The sequence below is a fragment of the Desarmillaria tabescens genome (assembly GCF_030435595.1).
Source record: "Desarmillaria tabescens strain CCBAS 213 chromosome Unknown EV420scaffold_30, whole genome shotgun sequence".
Taxonomy (NCBI): Eukaryota; Fungi; Basidiomycota; class Agaricomycetes; order Agaricales; family Physalacriaceae; genus Desarmillaria; species Desarmillaria tabescens.
Genome location: NW_026848329.1, coordinates 360,385 through 385,107, shown reverse-complemented (window position 1 = coordinate 385,107; position 24,723 = coordinate 360,385). Strand labels below are relative to the sequence as shown.

Sequence of the window (24,723 nt, the reverse complement as noted above, 5' to 3'; positions counted from 1 at the left end):
AAGACGGTCGGGAGAGACGATAAAATACCCCTAGGCGCAGGGATGATCTACCACGACCCCGATACTCCATGTATCATGGACATCGAAACAGTCTACTCTTCCGAGTGTACGAACCCAAAACACTCGGACTCACAGTCTTATATGGATATTCAAGAAGTCACTGCGGAAGAGGCAGAGGGGACACCCATTATAGAAACCACCTCAGACAATGAAGATTCCGAACTCGACCTCGAAAGCCTACAGCGAGTCACCGAAAATTGGGACAAGAACGAAGATGATGACAACAATGATCGAGATGACCCATTATCGTTGTACACTGAATCCAAAAACTCATCTTCAGGCGATGAGGACGATGATTGGGAATCAGGTGGTTCATCAGGAGTGAGCGAAATATAGAAAATATCAACGGTGTAGAAGGGGATTTCCACCGCTCAATTACAAGCATTGAACCCTTAGGGATCATGGATCCCGACAGACAGCAAGAGGCCTAACCGGCGCAAGGTGGTCCTGGATGCCCACGGACATCAGGATCCAGGTGGCGAGAGAGTCTGAGGCCGAACGCAACGAAGTGACTCTTAATGGCGTAGCGGAGGCTCAATCAAAACCGTTTTAAAGCAGAAGGGAGCCCCTCTTGCTCGACTTGCGGAAGGAAGGGGAAACATTCTCATTCGGGATGAATGAGTCTTAAGGAGGGGGTAATGTTACGAATATTCTTTTCTTTTTCTTTTCTTTTCCTTTTTCTTTCCTTTTCTTACGTGTTTATGCTTATGCTATACTGCGGTTTCGATCGGACATTCTCACAGTCCTATTTTTAGTGTACGCAACGTGTATTTAAGTAGAGCCTTAGCTGGCCTAAACCCCAGCTTCGGCTAAGGTTTAATTCTACCTAACATCAAACTCCGTCTTCGTGACTATTTGTCCCATCGACTTTCATCACCTTTGACTTACTAGAGTGTCGTCTACCGAAGTGCGAGTAGCGACCCTAGTACGATCTAAGTCGATAGAGTTAGTGGCTAACATATTTCCACCCAAGACCATAATCATTATGACTCTGGGTGGGTGCACATCCGTGACATAGATTAAGGAGTATTCGAACAAACTTGAACAATAAGAAAAGGAATAAGGTTGCTGTCACTGGTTAGATATCATGTAATGCTCGAAGTCTATGTTTTCCTCCCAAAATCCTCCTGGAACAATTGCCTTCCCCAGTTTTATTAACGAGCTTCTGAAAAAAATAGGAAGATTAGAAGAGAATTATAACCTTAATAAAACCATAACCACGCACCGAACAGGCACTGTTTTGAACAACATGGACCGCATCACACCTTTCTTCCAACCACAGAAACAAAAGTCGATATCTAAAGCGGCTGAATTCATGATGAAACACTGAAACAAAGACTGCATCATTAGGGTCCCGAGATGGTCTCCAAGTATGTGTGAACACCGGATCCTCCGACAGCAATCTGGGAGGAGGAGAGCAATGGCGTAGAGGAACCACCCACGAAAATTTGTCTCCCACGTGACAGTTTTTTCTAAACTCTCTCCGTTGTAGGCTATCAAGTGGTGGGGAGAGGGTCCAGCCTCACGCAGTGACTTTAGCATAATCAGATAGACCGTGTTCTTCGTTGGTAACGCTGGAAGTAGGAAATGCCACCTGGTCAATAAAAGTAGCTCAGTGGATAAAGTGAAATGGCGTGCACATAACTGATAGCATTTAGCATGCAAGCTAGAACAAACACTCAGTCTTTAAAACAAGGTCAGACTCGGAAGGCATACTCAACAGGAGACCAAGAACCACTCTAAAAGGGTTGAAGGCTGTTGTCTTCAAAACGACAGTTTGACCACCGTTCTTCCGATATGAGAAAACACCAACGACTCCAGGATTTTCATTCTGAAAATCGAGAGTCATATTAGGGTTCGTGCTCCGGAAACAGTGTTCATAATGTCGACAGACTGCGTCGAAAGACAGCCTGTCGACAGTTATGAAGGTATACCCAGCAGTTAGCAAGAATTGGTGAATGTCGAAACCAAAATCGCAGTGAACAACAATGTCAAGTGCCACGTTAAGGTCGGAAGTTCGGTCCAGAAAATGAAGAGCGATATATCTGGTGATCAACATGTCCGTTGAAGCTTGTAGCTCTCTGAAAGACAAATACTGCGCAGCGGTGAAGAATGGAGACAAGAACAGTTCAATCTGATACGCCCGCCGACCAAAATCAGAAACCATACGATAGCCCACTGACCCAGTGGAGGCTATAACGGAAATGTCAGAATGGGAAAGGTCTTGCAGGATGGGATCATCTAAAGGGCTTAGGCTAGAAGTCGGCATCAGTAAGATACAAAGCAGATACATTATTATTTAGCTCACAGAGGCAAAAGGACCATATCCAAACCCATGTTCATTAACCAGTTTGAGAGATTGAGTGAATGTGCGCCATTGTTGCAGACATGTGACCTTATATAATTGGTTCGGACGCGACTGCCTGTTGACACACCATGACTGTCGGCCTGTCTAGAGTCAAGTGGTACTCGTGCAAAATAAAGTATGCATCCAAACCCCAGCCTACCTGCTTACAGGCATTCACCTCAGAATCATGTTGTCTCCATTACCAGCTCACAATAGAATGGAGAAAAAGCCCAAGGTAGGATGGGTCCAAGCAAGTACCCGCACAGTGGCTGCACATCGGCAAGCATTATTGCCTTCAAGTTTCTGTGGTGTTCTTAGAGATGGTGAGTCTGACTAATATCACCGGTGACCGCGATAATGACCGAGTGAGCATGCAGTCAACATGCGCGCGTATCTACAGCATTTCGTATTGTCTAATACACGCGATACCTACAGCTGTTTCCCATATTCATGTGCCTACAGTCATAGTGAGCAAAGAAGAACAGCTTAGACTTATCAAATGGTTACAGTAATTTCAGAAGCCAAAATGGGACGTAGCTCTGTTCTTGCAATTGGAACTGACCTTGGGGACATTCATATTATCTGTGGATCTAACATGTCAACCCCCGACAAGACTTCAGGTATTCGTCAACTATCTTTATACAAAATCGATCTTAATATCTTTATAGTTGAAGTCAAGTCTAGATATTTATCTAACATTGGTCGTGTCCTTGACGTGCGATGGAACAGCATGGATGAACTGCTAGCCATGGGAGGTTATGACAAGACCGTTCGCATCTCAAGTCCATCAAGGGAGCAATGCATACGCGTATTGCGAGGTCACAGTGAAGGCGTCAGAGCAGTTGCCTGGGATCCGATTCAACCAGAATTACTTGCCTCTGGAGGTCGCGATGGTGCCGTTAGAATTTGGGATCTGAGAGTCAGTAACCCACAAAGATCAGTATTGAATATCCAAGGGTCTCAAGAACTATGGCGAGTTGATGCAGACGGGGGACTACACAGTCCTCCCAACAGTGCGAAAAAATCGGTTACGAACCTGTTTTTCAACAACCACGAACTGTGGCACCTGATTACTTCTGGCTCATTTGACGGGTGAGTGCTTTCTCCAGTAATCTACTAGCCACTACTGACCATACCAAGAATTCTACGCTCTTGGGATACTCGGTTTCTAGCATGCCTTGAGTATTTCGACGAGATGAGGACCCTTCCTATACTTGTCATGCAGATAGACTCCACACGAGGTCCAGGCACATGCTGATCTTGGGGAATAATCAGCATTGCCTCAGGCATGCACTCCACAGCAGGCATAATTTTTGTTCTGACTACCGATGGAGTCATACGAACATACTCTCTGAAATCACTCAATCCGATGCGAGACACTTACTCACATCCAGCTTTACGCACACACAATTTCCATGCGGGGATATCTTTATCACCCGACGGAAATTGGTTAGCGTCAGGGAGTGACACATGGGCATCGAATGTCTTCTTGTTCGATGTTCATGGCACAGAACAATGTTCAACGGTTGTTGATATGGAAGCCGTTCAGCTTGCAGGACCACGAACGAATATGGGGAAACTCGATTGGTCAGCATTTGGATTGGCAACGTGCAAGCATGTCTGTGTCAGAATCTGGGAGTCAGACGTAGAAACACATTGCAAGTGTGTTGAAAATCCGGCTCATTATGGCTCAACATGGCATTGGTATCACAGGGGCTTAGACTACGGCCATGGCATTGACAAGTGTATGTATGGAATCTAGCTACTACTGTTTCAGTGCTACCATAGACACGAGTAATAGGTATTACACAGTTAGGTTTTAGCACATAAAGAGCAACACCTGTGTTTGGTAAAGCAATAACTGAGCTAATAATAAGTGCAGTCCGACATGAAATATTAGATTTACTCACCGAAGTGCGACAAGGTCCGCAAGCATGTCTTCGTCCTCTGCCATGTCCTCCACAAGCCCTTCAGGCGAACTCTTCACTATCAGCAGATTCCCGTGCCACAGCACCGCTCCTGACGACAAGACCTCGAGGGCTTTATTCACCCGGACTCGTGCACTGGGGTTCAGCAGAGGCACAAAGAAAATCACGAAAGATGCCTTGGAGATTGAAGCTAACATAGAAGAAGCATCAAAAGTCATTTGGCACTGTTGTGATTGTCGTAGACCGTTGGGTAGACGAAACTCAGGGAACCAACATTTGACGTTTAAATCATTGATCAATCGTACGAGGCCATCGTTTACGGAGGAGAATAGGGGGATTCTAACTCGACATTTCTCTGTGCAAGCAGTACCGTATAAATATCCGTAACGGCATACCTGATGAAGTAGATTCATGCGTAAGGAAACAAAACCAGCAGGTCCACGACACGCACCCTAGCTGCAAAAGTGCGGTTTCTAGTTGATATGATCCAATCATTGGTGGGCTGAGAGAGGCGTCTGGGTAGGGACATGGCCATCGAAAGAATCGCAAGGAGATAAATTGGATAGGATATTGCATAAGGACAAGAACCAATATTTAAATTCTACGGAATGCATGACTTATCTAAGTTAATAAGATTCGATTTGACTCACGTTGCCTGGCTGGGAAAATATAGTACGAGTGGCTGCAGAACCGGGACGTCATTGAATCTCCAACTATTGTGACAATGCTGGTTATGGCATTCGTCGCCCAATCTCCACAAAAACGAGGATGTCGTGACATCAACACTTTCCTGAGGTTGGGATAAAATGTTGTTCATGTTTTCGTAGAAAGTCAGCTTCGCAAACCCGCGTAAATACTTGAATTTGCGGTCAATAGTCAGACAGATATATTGACATGGCTTGTTGAAGCCACCAGTGTTGAGCAGGATTTGCACATTCTTGTCCTCCATATCTAGGACATAGCCTGGATGAACGCCTTCCGGATTTTTGGCTAAAGCTTTATACTGCATGGTCAACACTGGGTAGGGGCAAAATATCAAGGTAGCTGTGACCATGTTCAAATCAGCCGAAGACCTGTAGTCCCAAGCCCGACCCAAAACCGAAGAGTAGTCGCCCTCTGAAATGTGAATTTGTCTCTATACGATAATTTAACCAAAGAACAATCAAGATGAATAAACATACATATCCAGCACCCAAAGTCCAGATCTCTTCTACGAGGGACGTTCCTCTATTAATGGTAGACGGTGTCCATTTCTTCACCTTGGTCTTCTTTTCTGGGCAAGCGGCAAAAAACCGAGACCAACATAAACTGATGAAAAAAGTGAGAGAAAAGTTGACAAGGGCGAAAATCAAACTTACTGCATCGTGGACGGCACAAATAAGTTCAAGTTCATGGGGTTCCAACCTTTCTCCCACATTAACAAGCAGGTCGCAAAAGAGCCTCCAATTGAAGACTGAGTGTAATCCAAGAGTGTGAGGAAAGGTTGGATGTGTTCGGGGGGGAGGAACAAGGAGAGCAACTCCCGCATTCTTCTTCGCATCATCCCTTGCATGCAATCACAACTGTAACGCGACACCTCATGTAGAACTGTGAGGCTGCACAGGTCTGCTCTGTATAAGATCTGCTCCAATAGTTCAGGGCAGAAGAAGACTTGGTATGCACTTGGGCACTCCGAAGTCTTCAGCATGAGTATGTAGCGGTTCACCCTGGGAGCAAGCAGAGGTACATGTTCGACTTGTAGCTTGTCAAATTTACTGAGAAAGTCGTCGAAGTTTCCGGAGTTGAATGAATTGAATAGGTCGGGGGACACAGACAGAATGGGCATGTCGAGCCGACTCTCACCTTCAAACTTGTGATTAGCCCTATTTGAAATCAATAAATACAGAATACTCGGAGGGTATGGACAGAACGTACTTGAGCATGATCTCGGTCACGCTGTCGACCAGGTCAGCTGGGATTGACAACGGTTCACTAGTCAATGCTGAGTGCATGACCATTAAGATGTTGCCCATGCAATATTGTCTAGGGTGGAGTTTGGATATGAGATGATTGTGAGTAGACCCTTCTTTGAAATAGAGCGTGAATGACAGACCGTCATTGGACGAAATGGTTCTACGGTTTATATGGCGATCGGCGACTACAGATTTCTTGCGTCTGACCCAGCTGCTGACATCCAAATGTTTGATGGTGTAAAGGACGCTGTAGTTTCTCAAGAAAACTGGGACCCGATAAGCCTCGTTACATCGAACGCCCCAGAATATGCCGATGACCGATTTCAAGCCGCTGGCGGGATCCTAGAGGAAATTTAAGTCATGTCAGCAAACATGCGATGCAGGACCATACCGATTCCAACATCATGAGTCTCTCGCATTGGTGCAAAACCTCAATGTCGTGGCGGGGTATGATTTGCATAATGATAGGAAAGGCTCGCCATAATTGAGAAGAGTATGCGAATATAAAAGAGCGGTTTGTAGCTAGGGGTCGGTCAGAAAACTACAAGATAACCAATCAGCACCGCCGACAGGCACCGACAAACACAAGTCAACTCTGATCATGTTGTTCGCCAGGAAAATGGCTCCCCCTCACTCCAAGGCTGTCCAGACTCATCCACTTGTCCAACTAGGTTCATATCTGCCAGAAATAAAGTTTTATTTATCCATCTTTATGTTATGTGGAGACAGTCCCTTCAAATCCATATCGCGAGCAATATCATCGAGATTGGATTCCACCCAAGGGCACCAAAATAAGAGGTAAGCGGTGGACTTGAATAAAAATTTAGCGTTGATAAAGAAAAAAAACTGAGACTCTGGAATAATGATTAGACACCAAACCAGCCTGTCACTCAGTTTAGTGGTACTGCCAGGCCGACTCATTCAGACTGGTTCCAATCCAGTTAATGGCAAAGAAATTCATAATGACGGTAGTCGAACGCTGAAGGCCAGTTCATTCCCAAATCTACCCCCACTTCACTCTCCTCATCTGTGCAACCAAAACTTTTTAGCCAGACACTTCTTAACACGATGGACAAATTCTCCATGGATTTATACAGATCTTCATGTCAATGCTTCCTCAGCAAAGTCATCCCAAGCCAACACGTTAATTTCAAGAGGAACGGTACCTTTACTTTCAAAGGAGACGATGTTCTTTCGGAGGAACACGAGTGCATCATTTTTAGGAAATTGGAACCGGGCATGTCGGTAGTAATGCATTTATTGGTGAGTTTCTTCTGATGATGCAGCCACGGATGCTGATGAACATTTAAGCGTCCTGAGTATCACCAAAAAGGATGGTTCAAGGTCACTAACAAGGCTGCGGAAGGCATCGCATCCATCTTATTCGACACCCAAGTACGTGTGTTGCAGGATATCATCCAGCAAGAAAAGGACATTGTATGTGGATATACCCTGGCCATGTGTGCTGCATGGTTGACACCGAAAAACAGAATAGTCGTCATGTACGCTGGTTAACCGGAGAGAAGGACAATGACATCTTGGTATACGTCGACTTTGATACAATTGTGAACCTCTCACTTCGAATAACGATTCATTTTAACTGACGGCACCTGCAGGAGCTGTACTCATGCATAGGAAAGGAAATGGCTCAGTTGTACCATGGAGATTTCAACACCCCAGAGCTCTTGATGCAGCAGATTGCCAATCAGGTCGTTGTCCTTACTCTTGGCTTAGTGCGCTTGTCCAACATTGTGCCCAAAATTGAAGTGAGCGCATTTTCGCTTGTGTCGTAGTCTACTAAGTAATTGACTCACAGGGATTCATTGCGCATGTGATTTGCATAGAGATACATGAAGTTGAATTATGAGCGTTGAGGGTTGTTCTTAGTACTAATTCGTACAGGCAGTACAATCCTCTCAGTAGACATAGTTTTCCAAGTCAATGGTAATATATATAGATGCATGGTGTCTCGATGTTAAACAAACTTAAATACTCGAAGACTAATCATCTACATCCGAACTCGAGAAGAAACAACGGTGGAATACCTGGCTCACATATCTTGAGAAGTAAAGTGAATCTATGTAGTAACTCTTATGAATATACATGAGCGAGGTATTCGGTCAATAGTCAAGAGGGGAACATATGAATTTCTATATCCAAAAGCCACAGGAATCATGTAGCGGGGGCTTGGATCAAATAATCGGAGTCTACGAGACATTCCTCCCATGGACCACCTTCGATGATCTGCCGCATAACACAGAGGATATGTTCATCAGACCTGTATAAATTCTCATAAGGGTGAAGCACTCAAAATTTGCAGAACATACCATATCTGACCCTCGTTGTCCTTGGCTTTACAGTCATCGATCAACGCCTTTGCATAATTTCCTGAGAAGCAGTAACCCTCCTTCGAACCGGGATGCTGAAGGATAGAGCATTCGAGGAGGTACCGTGAGGGGGGGCCGTGAGATAGCCTCCAACTGTTTGCAAACACCATGTCGAGTCGTGGATCCTGGGGAGGTGGTTGCTCGCATCTAAGCGGTATAATCCAAGAAAAATGATCCCCGACTCTTCAGTCTGTGAAATCGGGCCGATTCAATGCAGCATATTGAGGAAGCATCTTCCAGCCTTTTGTCGTTAATTTGGATCGAGTCAAAACATCGGCCTCGCAGTAAGTGGAACTTCAGAAGGCCACGTGTTCGATGAATGTTGTGTGGGGATACAAAGATACTGCATGGGCATATGTTATGATGTTCATAATGCATGCTAACAGAACATTAATATATAAATATTACGATAAAATTCAACTCACTAGCAGGAAAGTTCAAAACGGCCTGGAGAGCACAAAACATCATTGTCCTGACTTCGATCCATGCTCCGTCTGCATTTTGGTAGGGGAAGACGCCTACAATGCCAGGATCTGAGAAACTGGGCGGTCTCCTAGAAGGGAACTCATCCCAAACACTTCGAACCATGTCGGCTAGCATACAATTGACGTCGGCAAAGCCATTGCCCCATCGTGGAGTCAAGACGTATCCGATTTTGGTGAGAAAGTCGTGCACTTGAACCGCAAAACCATGGTGGACATATAATTCGAGCACACAGCCACTAGGTATTTCTCTATCGAAAAATTGAAGGGCAACATCGCCTGAAATTAAGAGTCCAGTATCAGCTTGCAACGCACAAAATTCACTATAATGAGAGGCCATGAAATAAGGCAAAATGTGAACATCTATACGATACGCTCGCTTGCGAAAACTGTCAACTATTGCCAAACCGAGTGAACCAGTCAGGGATAAAGATCGTTCCTCCAGAGGAGATAGATCCCTTAAGAGTGGGTCTTCCATAGTGCGCAAACTGAAATGAGAGCAAGGTAAGCTAAGCTAGCAGGACACAAATCCAGATGCTCACAGGTACATAGCGGTTCGGAAATGTAACGATGAAGATGGGCAGACAGAGCAACTTTGATTAATCCATTTACGTCGGCTGGTTCAGTATTCATCGGTTGTTGGCAGAAACTTAGTCATTTTTACAATGCTAACTCAGTTCGGCACAATTTCCAATGAATGAGTCAGTGAATGCACTGATATCAGCTATTCATTTCAGTGTCTCAGATCTAACAAGAGCAACCTGATAAGTGGACTAGATAGCAGTACAGGAACACATACACTCATCAGAGGGGTGCTTTAGATCAGTAACAAAGGAGATAAGCAATTTGTCCAAAAACTATGTAACCGAAAATGTTACAGAAGCCAGCCCCGATGAATCGCACTGGATTGAAAGGGTCATAAGAAGTAGGGAAATGAAAACAAGCAATGTACACCCGAATGAGGTGATCTGCATCTTCTCTGTCGTTGACGTCTATGTCATCTATAGATTGAGGACCGGCGAGTTTCATGATGAGGATGTCACCCCGGTAGGAAATCGATGGGTCCCAAGCCTTCAAAATAGTATTCTCAGTCCAGATGCAGCTATCTGACTTGAGGACGTAAAAGATGTAGTAGCAGTAGACACGTCTGTTCGCCTGCATGACGGGTGAGAGATCCACGAGTCTTCGGCCTTTGGAACAATCCAAGATGCTGCCTTGGTAAGAAGAAAGGGAGATCCAATGAGTGTGGTTGACATCATCGATAGATCAAGTACAATTGTTATGAACACTGTCCAACAATGGAACAGGCACTAGGACTCTCCTACTGCTTCGGGCTCCGTAGAAGAAGCCCATGCAGAAGAAGACCTGTAGCGCCGGTATCACCAATAGTTGGTTAAATAGTAGAGTGGCCTCACCTTTTCATGAAGTACACTTTTTTGTTCAACTTTTTCATTGGTCGTTCCTAAGAACATGGTGTGCGTATGGAGAGTTGTGGTGCAGAACAAGTGACAAAAAGCCAGACTGGATATGGCACATCAGAGCTGATTATGATCACATGATGTTCAATCAAACACCCCAAAGGCTAAAGCCAGACCGCGACCATTCACCATGATGCACACCTCCCATCATTATGACAATCTGGGCAAACTACTTCCTTTCTAAAGTACCAGCAGCCAAATGGTTTTATCAGGCAGAAGAATTGATTTTGCAAACACTTTGCCATTGTGACATCATACACCTTGTTCGCTGGTCTCATGTTAGTGAAAAGACGTGTAGAATCGCCAAGGGCATCATCCATTCCCGCCTCAAGCATATTGTTGGCCACTTTATCCTGGAAGCCCATTTATTCCAATTTTTTGCGCTTCTTGATAAAACAGATAGCCTCATCATTGGGTCATCAGCTCTAGCTGTTCTTACACCCCATTGCAGTTGGGAACCGGCCAATTTGAACATCTCAATTCCGAGATCTTCATTTCAAGCATGGAGGACTTTTATGACATTTCATGGTTATACCTCATGAAGAGTTGGCGACCTCGGCTATGTTCATCCTCTGTTCCCTGCAAGACAAAACAGTACGATGTGTACCATATACATATACATGCAGAAAGAAACCAAGGTGAAGCCCCGCGATTCCTTTGATTGTTAAGGTTGATAATAATTGTTATCTTTAAGGCAGAGATTATCATAGCCACCAGCATCAATGAATCACTGTTTGTACCACTGTTGGGCAGCCAAGTCACTAGCCAGATGAACGTGTTGTCCAGCAGCCACCTTTACTGCTTCTACCCATCACTGACTTGCCGACGTATGACGTTCAAGGGGTACCAAGGGACACCCACAAGAGGCTCAATGCAAATACCTTCACCTATTACACAGCACAGACGAGCCATACTTCTCAATCAGGAGCTGTCCTTCTTCAATGACGGAAAAGACTACGACCAACCCTGTGGCATCGCCTGTCCTCTCATAGATCGAACATTGTCTATGTACAGAGACATTGGCATATTCCATTGGGACGGATATCTGGGTATGAAAATGTATGATAACGAACTCATCTCAGACGAACATTGTCAATTAGAATGGAGACTAGGTGAATGTTGCAGCAACACATTGTGTCCCAATCACCTCCATAGCCGCCTATGAAGATCCACTTGCTGGTAAGTCATCTCTTATCATCCATTTCTTGGTACTCCATGCTGACATATCGATTAGCTTAACCTCCGTGTGAAGGGGCCAAGAATCATGAGTCAGTATTACTGTGTAATATGTAGTAAGTTGTACACAACATAATCATATTACGCAATATACGGTTCCGTTGAATGCAGATTTATGGTATATCGAAGCTTTGAGCATGGCCCGTATTCAGTCCTCGCTATGTTGACACCATCACAAACACCTGGTTATCATGTAGCGCACTCCATTCGATCTATGAACAAAATATTGGCTCAATGCGATATCCAACAAATAGCTGCTTTGGCTCGAGTCAGTAGACACTTTCGTTACCTGTGTCGTGTTCTTATTCAAGCACGCATCCAAACTTCAATCTGCCCTTTCATTCTTGATTGGCATTTTCTCCAGTTCTTTTCAGTACTTGATAAATCGGACAGTGCAATCATCGGCTCAGCAGCTTTTTTTGCTTTGAATTCATCGCCTCCGTGGTCCTCTCAGGATTTAAACATTGCTGTTCCTCATGGCGGTCTTAAACAGTGGAAATCATTGATGACTAGTAACAGGTACGAGGGAGGAGACATCTCCGATAGGGACGTCATCGCAGACCATCATTACCCTTCCATCCAATCATCTATTGCGAATAGCCTGTGTCTCTACCGTCACCCAGAATTATCACCAGTATGCACCGTCTCCACATCAGAACTCGCCACGCACTGATCTTATTTTCCAGGGTACCATCATCCTCATAGAGAGTAGAACCGAATCATGCATGCTTCCAGTCATCAGTGCTCAAGTGACAAGTCAGATGAACATGATCACAAGCAGCCATGTTTACTGTCTGTACCCTGATGCCACTTCATGTGGGTTAACTTTCAAAGCCTTTCAAGGAGATCCCTTTGACAATGTTGCCCTTAGTCCTACTCCATTGTTGCCAGAACGCCTGCAAAGGCTAAAGGATCAAGCTCTAACCTTGATTGTTGAGGGTAATGGACTCGATCGGCCCTGTGGGCTATCTTGTGGTCAGATCCAGAGAACCCTCACTGGTTGGAGGGGTGTTGGCATTCTTCAATGGGGAGGTTATTTTTTTATGAAAGAGAGTTGTCGACACTTGCTACCATTAGACAGCATGCACTTCACGTGGACTCTCAGTGATTGGTGCAGTAACATATATTGTGAATATCCTCTGACCATGTATTAGAGTACTTAGGAATCGACAAATTTAAACATCCAACATCATGCTCATTCTGTACATTAACTGAGGGATAGCAAGAAAAGTTTCGACTTACATAGTGCTCATGCGAGGGGTCCCCATATATGTTTGAACTCATCTGAAAATTGCAAGCAACGAATACAATAAACTTCTACTGTACTACATTGATTGTTGAGAAACATCTCAGAGAATTATTCCACGTCTAGACAGGCGAGTCAGACACAAATAACATCTCATTTTTAAGTACGTACCTTCTTCGCTATCACTCGTGACAATGATGAAAGGGGGTCCTGCGTGGAGCTGAGCTTTTCCAGGCAGGATTCTAACTTTTCCGCTGGCCAATGCGTTATTGAATACTTGAAGAGCTTGATGCTGAAATTTTCGCATGACCATAGACGCATTCTTGACACCACTGGTAACATCCGTAGCAGAAGCACTACCAAAATCCATTAACGACATGCCAGAAAAGCACGGATAACATGGAACTAACGCATCAAGGAATACACCAACTCTAATGCCATGGGTAACAGCATACCAGCGTTGACTTGCTGCATTGCTTATTGCACTGAGAGGTCCTGGTACATAAGGATACTCTGTACCAATGAACCATGCGGTGCCCCGAGGTGGTTCGGCTGATACACCTACACACGAAGCTGATAAGATTGAGTCTAGCAGTTTAGGTTTGTTAGGTGGCACACATACATTCGACATGAGAATCAGCCAGGATCGAACTTGACACAGGAGCCACTGCTTCGATATCCATTTCAGAAGCTGTATCCTTTCTGAGTTTGCAAGAGGAGAAGAGGTAGATGGAATACATACAGCTGGTGGGTCCACCGAGCAGCGTGGGTGATGGGAGAGCCAAACCGACAGCCGAATCTGGTGGAGAGACATCATGAATGGCGGTGATGTCAGAAGTAATGGTCGCAACCCCAGTGATACTCACCTCTTCAGGAGCTGTTCCAGCAGAAGGAACGTCAATACTTTGATTTAGAGTGCTGCCTGAAATCACTATATCTGTCGATACCATTGGAAGGTCGAGAGTGTTGTTTCGTGCAGTTGCAGACATGCTTAAATGTGCGAGGGACCATTGGTGACTCCTAGTCTTTTAAAGAAAAAAACCGTCGACTCATTATCAGATCGATGATACTGCTTCGGAAGCATGTCAACGTTGAAATGACTGAGAGCAATTTAACACAAGGCTGTGCAGCTACATTTTATCTCCCAAGCTCCAGCTTTCTACTGTCTAACTTTTACTAGCCAATCACATGAGTCATAAATTTAACCCGTAATGATGTAGTCTACAGCACTAATATTATCCCACCAGGATCCATATGGGATCGCAATGGCCATGGCATTAAGAATATGTTCATCAGACCTTGAATGCAATAGATCAGGTTTGTGACTTTCTCAATCATCATTAAATGCTTACCATGTCTCATCAGATGTGTCCTCTTCTTGGAGATACGCATTAAGTATTCGACAGACATACCAATCTCCAGAAAAGCCAATGTCGGTTACGCTTCCACTACGGTTTAACAAGCGCCATTCAAACATACAAGGAGAATCTGGTCTTGAATTATATCTCCACCCATGAGTGAAGACCATATCCAAAGACAGCGCAATGGGAGGAAAGTCTTCATGCCTGAGAGGGAGCACCCAGGAATATTGATCTCCCACACGACGCTCTCTTTGGAACTCTGGGCAGAGGAGAGCTCTCATTTGAGAAATAGAATTCCATCCTCTTTCATTATATTTGATACATTCAGACGTGACAGCGATGTCATAAGATTCTGTTTGACAAGTGACCCGATCCACAAATGTCGCTTTGGGATAGAGAGAGATGGCGTGCACATACGAAATGACATTCATTGTACATACTAACGCCAACCTTGATTCAGAGACACATTTATACAATGAATATCAGGACTTACTATTCAGTAAACCCACAATTGCTTGAAAGGGACTGAACAATGTCATTGTCACATCGATCTTCATACCATCCACGTTGTTGTAACAGAAAACTGTGAGAATCGCAGGGTCACAACAAGGTTGGCGTCGGTAAATTTGTTGGAAACGTGCCCTAATATCTGCCGCAAGAGCGTCTATCTTGAAGTTGTGTTTATGGAAAGCGTTACCATCAGAGGAGAGAAAATTGTATCCGATTTTCACCAGAAATGCATGAACCTGGACATTGAATTGCTGATTTACATATAAATTCAAGTTGGTGCCTGGATATCGAACACGGTCAAGGAATTGAAGGGCCGCAGATCCGGAAATAAGTAGCCCTGTCAATGCTTGAAGAACACGGAAAGTTTTGTATTGTGACATAGTCATGAAAGGACAAAGAAACAATTCAATCTGATACGCATGTCCCTTGAAATCCTGAACTACTTGTCTGCCAATGGATCCAGTGACAGACAAAGCTGAAATCTCTTTGATAGGTAAGTCATGTAGCAAACAGTCGTCCATTGGTCCTAACCTGGTGCAAAGATAAGACGATTAATCCACAGTGAACTACAACATGTACAAGAACCTGTTCATCGCCAGGGTGTAGGTGTTCAAATTGTGAAGAACGTATAAGAGGACCAAATCACCTTTTTCTTGATTAGCCTTTAAATAACGAAAAGATGACTCATACAATGAAAGTGACTCCAAGCCTCCATGATACGGCAAACTTTCACTGGATCTAACAAGAAATTTCTGAATGAAAAATTCATTCTCAATCATAGTACCACAATGAAAATCTATAAAATCGAGCTCTATGTAATAAAGAAATCTATCTATAAGAAAATATATGAAACTGAGTGCTAGGTGATAAAAAGGGAAAGTTTATAAAAAGCCATCAGCTGAGTCGTTGTCACTCTCCGATGGTTTGAAATCTGGCTGTTCAGCCTCCGGTTGATAAGGGACAATGTTTTCCATGCCAAGGGTTGACTCGTCGAGCAGAGACAGATGCCACCCAACAGCAGGAGGATGAGACCAGTCAGTGCCGTGATGCTTGGCGAGAAGGACCGCACTTTGAATATTCAGTCCCATGCGGTAGGAGCCGGACGCCATCTGATACTTCGTGGCAGTGAATATAACCAAGGCAGTCAAGAATTCGGAGAGCTCCCCTGAATTGACAGGGTTCAAATCCCAGTATTCCTTTAATTTGAAACCTTGTTGACCATCAAATGTCGGCACTAAAACTCGTTAGAGTCAATTAAAATGATAACACCAAACGATGTCGTACCCTTTGTTTTCCAAGACAAAACATCAGGCCCATGACTGGAATGCCCAGGTTTCTTCTTAGACACAGGGTGTTAGCGACCAATACAACAAACAAGATCAAACAACTAAGTGTGACTCGCACTTCGGTCAGGCGCTTTGTGTTGTCCACAGGTTTGCGTTAAGGGAGCTATCGCTTAGTTGAGCGAGAGTGAGTTCAGACTAAGTTATCGGGTGAATAAACTTTAGTTCGAGACTGAGGTTTAAGACCTGCAGTCGAGCTACTTAAATACAGTTTGGGTCGTGCTAAATATACTACAAGTGTCTGCAACGGTGCGTTAGACGCACTAGACCCGCATGGGGAATGCGATCAAGTCCGGAAAACTAGCATAGCAGGATTACGATGAAGACGATAAGATAAGATAAGGCATGAAATCGTAATATTACCCCCCTGTTAAGGCAGTCATCCCGACTGCAACATAACTTGGTTTCGGAAGATAGGCTCCTACGAGAGAGGGTGTATTTGGCTTTATCAGGTATTCTTTGATTGCCTGTACCAATGGGTGGTCGGTTTCTGACTCGGTTACCGATTCATGTTCAGACCAAGAATCGGATTCGTCTTCGCTTTCCCACCACTCTGCGGGAGGTCGAGTGATAAATGAGACTTGCTCGAAGTCTTCTATCGCGTCTCTGGCGTTGTCTAGGTCTTGTTCGTCGACCCAGGAGTTTTCCTCTCGGGGATATCCTTTCCACTTGACGAGATATTCAATTCCCGTGCCTCGTCTTCTTCCTCTTCCTCGTGCTCTTTCCCTGTGGTCTACAATTTCTTCCACTTCATACTGTTCTTGTCCGTCTACGAGATCTGGTGGTGGAGGTAATGGCTGTATTTGGATTGGGAACTCCGGTGGGCAGTATGGAGTGAGGAGGTTTTCGTTGAAACGATCATGAATTTTCCACGTGGCGGGAAGTCGTAATTTATATGCCGACGCACCGTGTTTGGAGAGTACTTCAAATGGTCCAACGCGCTTGTCTCCCAACTTCTTCATTGGTCGTGGAAGGGATAGGTTTGTAGAGTCCAACCATACTTGGTCTCCTGGTTGGTACTCTATTGCCGCTCGTTGGTGTTTGTCATACTGTCGTTTCATGGTTTCCGCCGCCCTTTCCAGCGCCTTTGCCGTTTGTTCATGTATTTTCTGTATGTCTGCCACAAATTCCCTGGCGGCCGGATTGGTTCCTTCCTTGATTGTGAGCGGAACGAGATGAGGCTTTTGTCCATGATTGACCTCAAAGGGGGAGTATCCGGTCGCGGAATGCTTTCGGTTGTTATGCTGGAAGGCTGCGAGGGGTAACCACTCACTCCAATCATTTTGTCGGTGGTTGATGAAGATGCGGAGATATTTTTCAATCTCTTGGTTTGCTCGTTCGGTTTGCCCATCGGTTTGGGGATGATACGCCGTGGATGGGTTTCCTTGGATGTGTAGCATCTCGTATAGCTCTTTCATAAATTTGGACACAAATTGCGGTCCTCGATCAGAGATCACCTTCTGGGGCATTCCGTGCTTGGCCCATACGTGATCTCGAAGAATCTTGGCCCACCCTTTGGAGGTTAACTCCGTGGAACAGGGTACCGGGATGACTTCCTTTGAGAAACGGTCCACTATCATTAGGATGGCGTTGTACCCGTTTGAATCGGGCAGTTCGCCTATCATATCTACCGTAATGTGTTCCCATGGTCTGGAAGGTACGGCGTGGGGATGTAGAGGTGCCCTTTGACGTTGAGTGCTTGTCTTGGTTCGTTGACAGGCTTCGCAGCCTTTCACGTACCGTTCTACGTCGTTTTTGAGCTTGGGCCACCAGTACTCTCGCTGTACAAGTTCCTTGGTTTTTTCGATCCCAGGATGCCCGGCTGTGATATGATCATGATGGATTGCGATTAGCTCTCCTCGCAGCTTGGCGTCCCGAGGTACGTATAGCCGTCCGTCGTAGTACATTAGCCCCTCTTTCTGTGTTATTCCTCTGGGATGGTGAAGGGAGGCTTCAATTCCTTTGTCCCACCGGGTACTGTCCCGTAGCGCCGTTCGGAGGCGCTTATGGATTTCTTCTTCTCCCGGCATGATTAATGCCCTGAACGCTTCTGGCTTGAGTACCACTACTTCTTTGTTGTCTTCTCCTCCTTGGTCATGATCCGCTCTCCTGGATAAGAGGTCTGCTTTTCTATTGGCTGTTCCCGGTTTGTGGTGTAGCATGAAATGGTATTCCGCTAACTCGGTTACCCATCGTGCTTGCCTTCGATTGAGTTTCTGGGGTTTGCGGAAGTACTGTAGGTTTTGATGATCTGTCCAGATCTCAAATTCCTGATGGGCGCCCATTAGGTAGTGCCTCCAGTCTTCGAGGGCTAACATGATTGCCAAGAGCTCCTTGTCGTAGATTTCGTAGTTTCGCTCTGTGACCGTTAAGGCTTTGGATAGGAATGCTACTGGTCTCCACTTTCCTTCTTGCTCTTGGGATAGTACTGCCCCTATTGCTCCTTCACTAGCGTCTGCCTCTACGCGGTATTTCCCTGTTCGTGTGGGTATTGCTAACACCACTTCTTCCATCAGCTTCTTCTTGATTTTGTTGAATGCGCGGTCTTGAGTCGCTCCCCATGTCCATTCTGCCTTTCCCGTGAGCTGGGTTAATGGTCGTACGTGTTTGCTATAATCCCGTATGAACCTTCTGTAAAAGTTCGTGAAGCCCAAAAACGATTGTAACTCTCGTTTCTTGGTGGGTTGGGGCCATTCGGCAATGCCCTTGACTTTTACGGGATCCATGTGTATCGACCCTTGACTGATTATTACCCCGAGGTATTCGGTTTCTAGTACCTCGAATTCGCACTTTTCCGCTTTTAGGAATAGGTTGTTGGCGCGTAGAATTGTCAGGACTTCTTGTACCACCGCCCGGTGTTGGTCCCGATCCTTGGTGCAGATCAGGATGTCGTCCAGGTATACTGTGACGTCTCCTCGCGCGATTTGTTCTTTGAACAGGTCATTCATCATCCATTGGAATGTTGCTGGTGAATTGGTGAGTCCGAAGAACATCACCATGGGTTCGAACAGCCCTCTATTGGTTCGGAATGCTGCCTTCCACTCATCTCCTCCTTTGATCCGCACATTGTTGTATCCCCATCGTACGTCCAGCTTTGTGAAATATTTGGCGTCTTTTAGTTGATCCATCAGTTCTCCGATGAGCAGGAGAGGATACCGATTTTTGATGGTCATTTCATTTAGCTTTCGGTAATCTTGTACAGGTCGAAGCTTTCTGTCCTTCTTTTTGACAAAGAAGAATGGGGATGCCATAGGGGATTTGGAGGGTCGGATTCTTCCTGATTCTAGATTTTCGTCCAGGAATTTGTCCAACTCCTCCTGTTCAGTGGGGTTTAAGGGATACACCTTGCAGTCCAAACTTGCATTGGCGTTCAGGATTAGTTCAATGGCATGGTCCCATGGTTTTCATGGTGGTAGCTCGTCAAAGTTTTCCTTTGCAAATACGTCGTGGAATTCCCGGTACGGTTCCGGTACCATTTCTTCGAACGTTTTTGCTTTCTTTGCTTGATTGGCTTTGGTGGCTAATTCATTGGCCTTGCTTCCCATGGCCCGAACGTGAAAGGCTTCTTCGAAGTCTATCACGAGGATGGTATCTCCTTCTTCTATCTCCGTTCCCCATTGCTGTTCGGGGTCTTCATCTGGGAGTAGAAAGGGTATTTTGCGGCAGGAACATCTGGCTAGGGTTACCGTCCCGGTTTTCCAGTCGATGATTGGGTTGTGGCGCTTGAGCCAGTCGTGTCCTAGGAACATGGACACGTTTCCCAGGTCTACGACGGCTAAGTCGATTTTTTCACTGTGGTCTCCAATTGTCATGCGTAGTTCCACTATTTCCGTGATGTCTCCTCCTTTGTTCCTGCTTCCATCGGCGTTGTACACAGCCTGTGCTTTTGGTAGTTGGACTGTGTTCATTTGTTGTTCTTGTACGAACGCTCGATTTATGCAGCTTCCGGTGCATCCACTGTCTACCAGGGCGTCGACTGCTCGTATTTGAGTGGTGTCTAAGGTTTCGAGTTGTACTCGGATGTTGACGCTCCTCCCTTTTCCTCCTCGAATGTATTGCGGGGGTGCACATAGGTCTTCCATGTTTTGTAAACACTGTTCCCGTTGGCGATAGGTCTCCTTAGAGGACCCGAGGAGGTCTACGACAAGACCTTCGTCTACCTCTATCAGATGTCTGGGGTGTACCCACATTTGCAGGGTGGCAAGTTTTCCGTCCATGGTCTTTTCTTGCCTCATTTTTCGCCTTACCCACTCTGCGCTGTGGGGCTTGAGCCACCCTTTGTCCCACTTGTCGTTGTAGTATTCCTCTTCCAGCTCCGTTACTTCGTAGTCCTCTGGGTACTCCTCAGTGTGGATCACTGGGTCTTCCCCTCGTGGTTTGAGGCTTTGTTGATAACTGAAATCGTCTTCCTCATCGGGCACTTCTTCAATAGAAACGTTCTTCTTTTTATTACAAATAGGGAATACACATAATGGTCCCACCGACCCGCCCACCGGGGAACACGAGCCCCCGGTGCCATTATGTGTTAGTGACGAAGGAGGGAGATGCACCGTGATTGGAGGGGGATAAATAATGTCCCCAGTCGTCTTGACTGTTGTTTGTGGGGCGACGGCTTTCTTGATGGGGATTCGCGTTCCCTCTTGCGGCTCCGTCGGGTCGGGGTAGTTGGCCGCATAGGGCAGGTGCGTACGTTCCGCCTTCGGGCAGGGCCCTGCATCGTTCCGCTCCCGCCTGGAGGCATCCCCGCCCACTCCTGGCTCGGCCGCTCTTCCTCCGTTTTCTGCGCCGGTACCTACCCTCCACGGAGCAATGTTGACCTTGATCCCGTAAGTCCTGCCGCCTTGCGCAGCATGCGCTGCTTGTGCTTTTGCACCGGTGGCCAAGGAGCTTGAGTGGGGTTCTTCTTCGAGCACGGTGGTAATCCTCTGTACACCGTTCTTTTTATGCGACTGAGTAATTTCATTTTGTGACTGCGTGAAAGTTGTTCCATTGCCTCGAGATACTACATGCGGTAGATTAGTCCGACCTGCGGGGTTCTGTGATGCACCACTAAATGAAATTGTGTCCTTTGCCGATGCGCATTTGTCGCTTACGCCGCCGGCTCGTCTTTTACCTCCTCGACTTTCGACGTTGAGGCCTCCCCTTCTTCATCCTTTAATACTTGTTGATACATGGCACGAATTTGGGTGCGCGAGAACTTGGGCTGGTGTTTGACGAGCCACGTACTTTCGTCCTTGGGGCATTTGTTGTCTTGCTTCCGATGTCCCTTGTGACCACATTGGAAACATCGACCTTCCTTGCAGAGACGGTCTATCTCCGTCGGTTGGCCTTGGCCCCCGTATGTGGTGCCAGTGCCCGTCTTCCTATCACCCTGGGAATTCCCGGAGCTTCTGGCTTTTCCCGTTCCCTTGTTCTGTTGTCCCTGCACCCCCTGGTTTCTTCCTGCATCTTCGGCTAGTCCCACTTGGTAATTATAGTCCATCTGTTCAACTTGGAACTTCCATTCTGCGTATGTGCGTGGGAGTGCAGTTCCGGTGGCGTGGATTGCGGTTTTTACGTTTTTCCGAATGGCCGGTTTGAGGATTTCGATCATGTATTCCTCATTGTGTCGCTTGCCGGATTCTTTTGCCAGTCGTTCGAAGTCATGGAAAAACTCTTTGGCCGATTTGTACGTATTCTGCCGGAGGCGTTTGAACTCTTGTAATTTGAGTTCTACCTCCGCGTCGGTACGGAATTGGTCTTCGATTACTTGTTTGAATACATGCCATGCGGGGTATCGCAGGTAGCCGCATGTTTCGTCGTAGTATTTGTCCCTTGCGTGATTCCACCAGTGTAGGGCTTTATCCGCAAGTCGGAACGTGCAGAATACTACCCGGTTTGGGCTTTGTCCATGCATGTTCATGGTGAACTGTTGAGGGAATACGTTGAAGTAGTCCTCGCACTGGTTAAGAAATCGGTCCACGTCGCTGGATTCCCCTTTGAATTTCTCGGGTGGATCCACGAGTTGCGGCTTTACTTGCCCCCACGGATTTGTGTTAGCTACTCCGACGATGAATGGTGGTGGTGTGTTTGGGGGTTGTACCGGGTCGGCGGGGATAGGTATCGCTGCCGGGCGTGGTAACGATCGTAAAGCGGGGTTGTGATGTGGGGATATGGGTCCTTGCGGCGCAGGGGATGGGACCGCAGGGACAGCTGCTGCGGCTGCGGTTGCATCCGGGTTTCCTGGGGTTCCTGCCCCTGCAAAGAGTCGGCTAGGGTTAATGTACCCGGTTCTTTGAAGGATAGCCAGGTGTTCTAGATTCACCGTGCTTCCGTTTGACGTTTCCGATGGTACTGGCACCTGATACCTTTCTCCGGGGTCTGTATAATCTTCCGGGTGTACTTGGTTCCATAAAACGTTTGTGTGAAAAACGGTTTCTCGGTAAATCACCTGGGCCCCGATCTGCGATGTTTTCTCTTTTTGGAAGTACCGTCCTTGCGGCGAACTGTTCCATGACAGTTCTCGTGGCAACTTCTTTTCAGTCCATCGCAACATTTCCAGATAAGTCATATTTTCTAGCTCGGCCTCAGTAGGCTCCCGAGCTAGATCCTTCCACGAACTCGGGGATAATATCTTCCTCTCCGTATTCTCCCACCCTATGCTGCTGCTGTAAGTTGAAGTCCGCCCTATTCCAGGGTTCTCGTAGATTTCGCCTTCTTCTAAGTCCGATAGGTCGGACTCGTTCGAAAGGCTCCGTGCTTCCTGTGACGATACGGTTCCAGTTTCGGACGATTCTTGCCCACTCATTGACCCGGAGTATGACTTGATCGAAGTCTGGTCTTCGGGGTCTATCCCATACCCAGGGTGCAACGAAGGGGATGGGGGCTGCGTGGGGGTGTTCTGGTGCAAGGGGATAGATGGCGTAGGGGGCGACGGAGGCAGGGGCCTCGATTCCTTCGTACATGAGCCACGCGTCGGCGTAGTCCTGTATCTGTCTGCATACATTGCAGCTGGCGTCGGCGTCGTAAGTGGGTCCGCAGTTGTCGAGCTCGGTGGTGGCTTCTCCAGCCCGATCATTGACGATGTTTGGGGTGTTCGGGCGGGTGACGAGGTGGAGGTAACTGCCTTCGTCGTCTGAGGAGTCGCTTCGGGCGTAGTAGTTGCCCCACGTTTCTCCTCTGGAGTCCAGCCTTGGCGGGGACCAGTTGTTGCGCGGCCCTGGGAGCTCGTCGCTGTCGTAGTCCTCCTCTGCATCGCTGCATTTGAACTGCTTCCAGTTCCATCTTCAGCCTCTCTTCTTTCTCCCAGATGATATCTAAGCCCTCTTTGATAGAGGCGCTGTCCGTATGAATCATATCCAGGGTTGGCGGCTGAGTTTTCAGTTGAGGTGGGGGAAGGGGCGTCCCATGGGTCACTTCCTTCATCTTCCCCTTCGTTTTCTTCCTCGGTAATGGGAGAGAGAACACGCTGGTCCATCCCTTGTTCGTAGACTCCTCGCTCTTCTTCTTCTTCAACGACTGGGCCTCTTTGTGCGGGCCATCCTTCCATCTCGGTGTCGGACTCACTGGACTCGTTTGTGTCGGAGTCTTCTGTGATCCACTCGTCATCTGTGATGAAAATGAAGTGGATGATGGGGTCAGGTCGGTCGTTGACATAGTCGGGAGGGGGTGTGTGCGCTCGTCTAGCCTCCGGGTTGGGGGCTTCGACGGGGATAGTTTCTTCGGAGACTGGCTCCTGGTTTCATCGGTATTCGTATCCATATAGGAATGCGAGGTAGGCTACGGCAATAAAGCCTTGTAGTCCAAAAAGGTCGGTGAGATATTGTTCGATGGGGTTCATTCGTTACTGTTCGTCAACGTGGTTGTTGATGAAGAGTAGGAAAGTCTCGAACTAATTGTTAGCGACCGATACAACAAACAAGATCAAACAACTAAGTGTGACTCGCACTTCGGTCAGGCGCTTTGTGTTGTCCACAGGTTTGCGTTAAGGGAGCTATCGCTTAGTTGAGCGAGAGTGAGTTCAGACTAAGTTATCGGGTGAATAAACTTTAGTTCGAGACTGAGGTTTAAGACCTGCAGTCGAGCTACTTAAATACAGTTTGGGTCGTGCTAAATATACTACAAGTGTCTGCAACGGTGCGTTAGATGCACTAGACCCGCATGGGGAATGCGATCAAGTCCGGAAAACTAGCATAGCAGGATTACGATGAAGACGATAAGATAAGATAAGGCGTGAAATCGTAATACAGGGAAGTCACTACTCCCTGTGAAAGAATCAGCTGAAAAATACTCAAGGAGGAATAAAGATGCAGACCTTCCCCTGGTTTACGGTATGTAGAAAACAAAAGGCCATTATCCTTGACAGGCAAAATGATGTCCTCGAGCTTTGTAACCGCACCAATGAAGGCAAGGCT

At 46.5% G+C, this 24,723-nt stretch overlaps 7 protein-coding genes across 7 annotated transcripts; 2 read left to right on the top strand and 5 right to left on the bottom strand.

Moving 5' to 3' along the window:
• Nucleotides 1–1,984: 1,984 nt before the first annotated feature.
• Nucleotides 1,985–2,299, bottom strand: EV420DRAFT_1221530 (uncharacterized protein; the record flags this gene model as incomplete). The annotated part of the gene is made up of 1 exon (XM_060466462.1): nt 1,985–2,299. A coding segment is annotated over one exon (315 nt), but the record flags the coding sequence as incomplete, so codon positions are not given.
• Nucleotides 2,300–3,002: 703 nt separating this feature from the next.
• EV420DRAFT_1645668 (WD40-repeat-containing domain protein) lies at nt 3,003–3,665 on the top strand (the record flags this gene model as incomplete). Its single annotated transcript, XM_060477813.1, has 2 exons — nt 3,003–3,499; nt 3,548–3,665. The coding sequence occupies 2 exons, from the start codon at nt 3,003–3,005 to the stop codon at nt 3,663–3,665; spliced, it is 615 nt and encodes a 204-aa protein (XP_060328151.1).
• Nucleotides 3,666–4,981: 1,316 nt separating this feature from the next.
• On the bottom strand, nt 4,982–6,747 carry EV420DRAFT_1645667 (uncharacterized protein; the record flags this gene model as incomplete). The annotated part of the gene is made up of 5 exons (XM_060477812.1): nt 4,982–5,470; nt 5,517–5,643; nt 5,694–6,197; nt 6,226–6,629; nt 6,679–6,747. 5 exons carry the CDS (start codon nt 6,745–6,747, stop codon nt 4,982–4,984), a joined length of 1,593 nt encoding a protein of 530 aa, XP_060328150.1.
• A 608-nt stretch (nt 6,748–7,355) lies between these two features.
• Nucleotides 7,356–8,154, top strand: EV420DRAFT_1645666 (uncharacterized protein; the record flags this gene model as incomplete). Its single annotated transcript, XM_060477811.1, has 5 exons — nt 7,356–7,550; nt 7,599–7,724; nt 7,778–7,852; nt 7,904–8,053; nt 8,104–8,154. 5 exons carry the CDS (start codon nt 7,356–7,358, stop codon nt 8,152–8,154), a joined length of 597 nt encoding a protein of 198 aa, XP_060328149.1.
• Nucleotides 8,155–8,970: 816 nt separating this feature from the next.
• Nucleotides 8,971–9,634, bottom strand: EV420DRAFT_1645665 (uncharacterized protein; the record flags this gene model as incomplete). Its single annotated transcript, XM_060477810.1, has 3 exons — nt 8,971–9,053; nt 9,100–9,435; nt 9,472–9,634. 3 exons carry the CDS (start codon nt 9,632–9,634, stop codon nt 8,971–8,973), a joined length of 582 nt encoding a protein of 193 aa, XP_060328148.1.
• Nucleotides 9,635–13,227: 3,593 nt separating this feature from the next.
• Nucleotides 13,228–14,105, bottom strand: EV420DRAFT_1645664 (uncharacterized protein; the record flags this gene model as incomplete). The annotated part of the gene is made up of 5 exons (XM_060477809.1): nt 13,228–13,238; nt 13,288–13,472; nt 13,527–13,677; nt 13,739–13,807; nt 13,859–14,105. 5 exons carry the CDS (start codon nt 14,103–14,105, stop codon nt 13,228–13,230), a joined length of 663 nt encoding a protein of 220 aa, XP_060328147.1.
• Nucleotides 14,106–14,464: 359 nt separating this feature from the next.
• Nucleotides 14,465–15,508, bottom strand: EV420DRAFT_1273618 (uncharacterized protein; the record flags this gene model as incomplete). Its single annotated transcript, XM_060467776.1, has 2 exons — nt 14,465–14,916; nt 14,971–15,508. 2 exons carry the CDS (start codon nt 15,506–15,508, stop codon nt 14,465–14,467), a joined length of 990 nt encoding a protein of 329 aa, XP_060328146.1.
• Between the last annotated feature and the right edge of the window lie 9,215 nt (nt 15,509–24,723).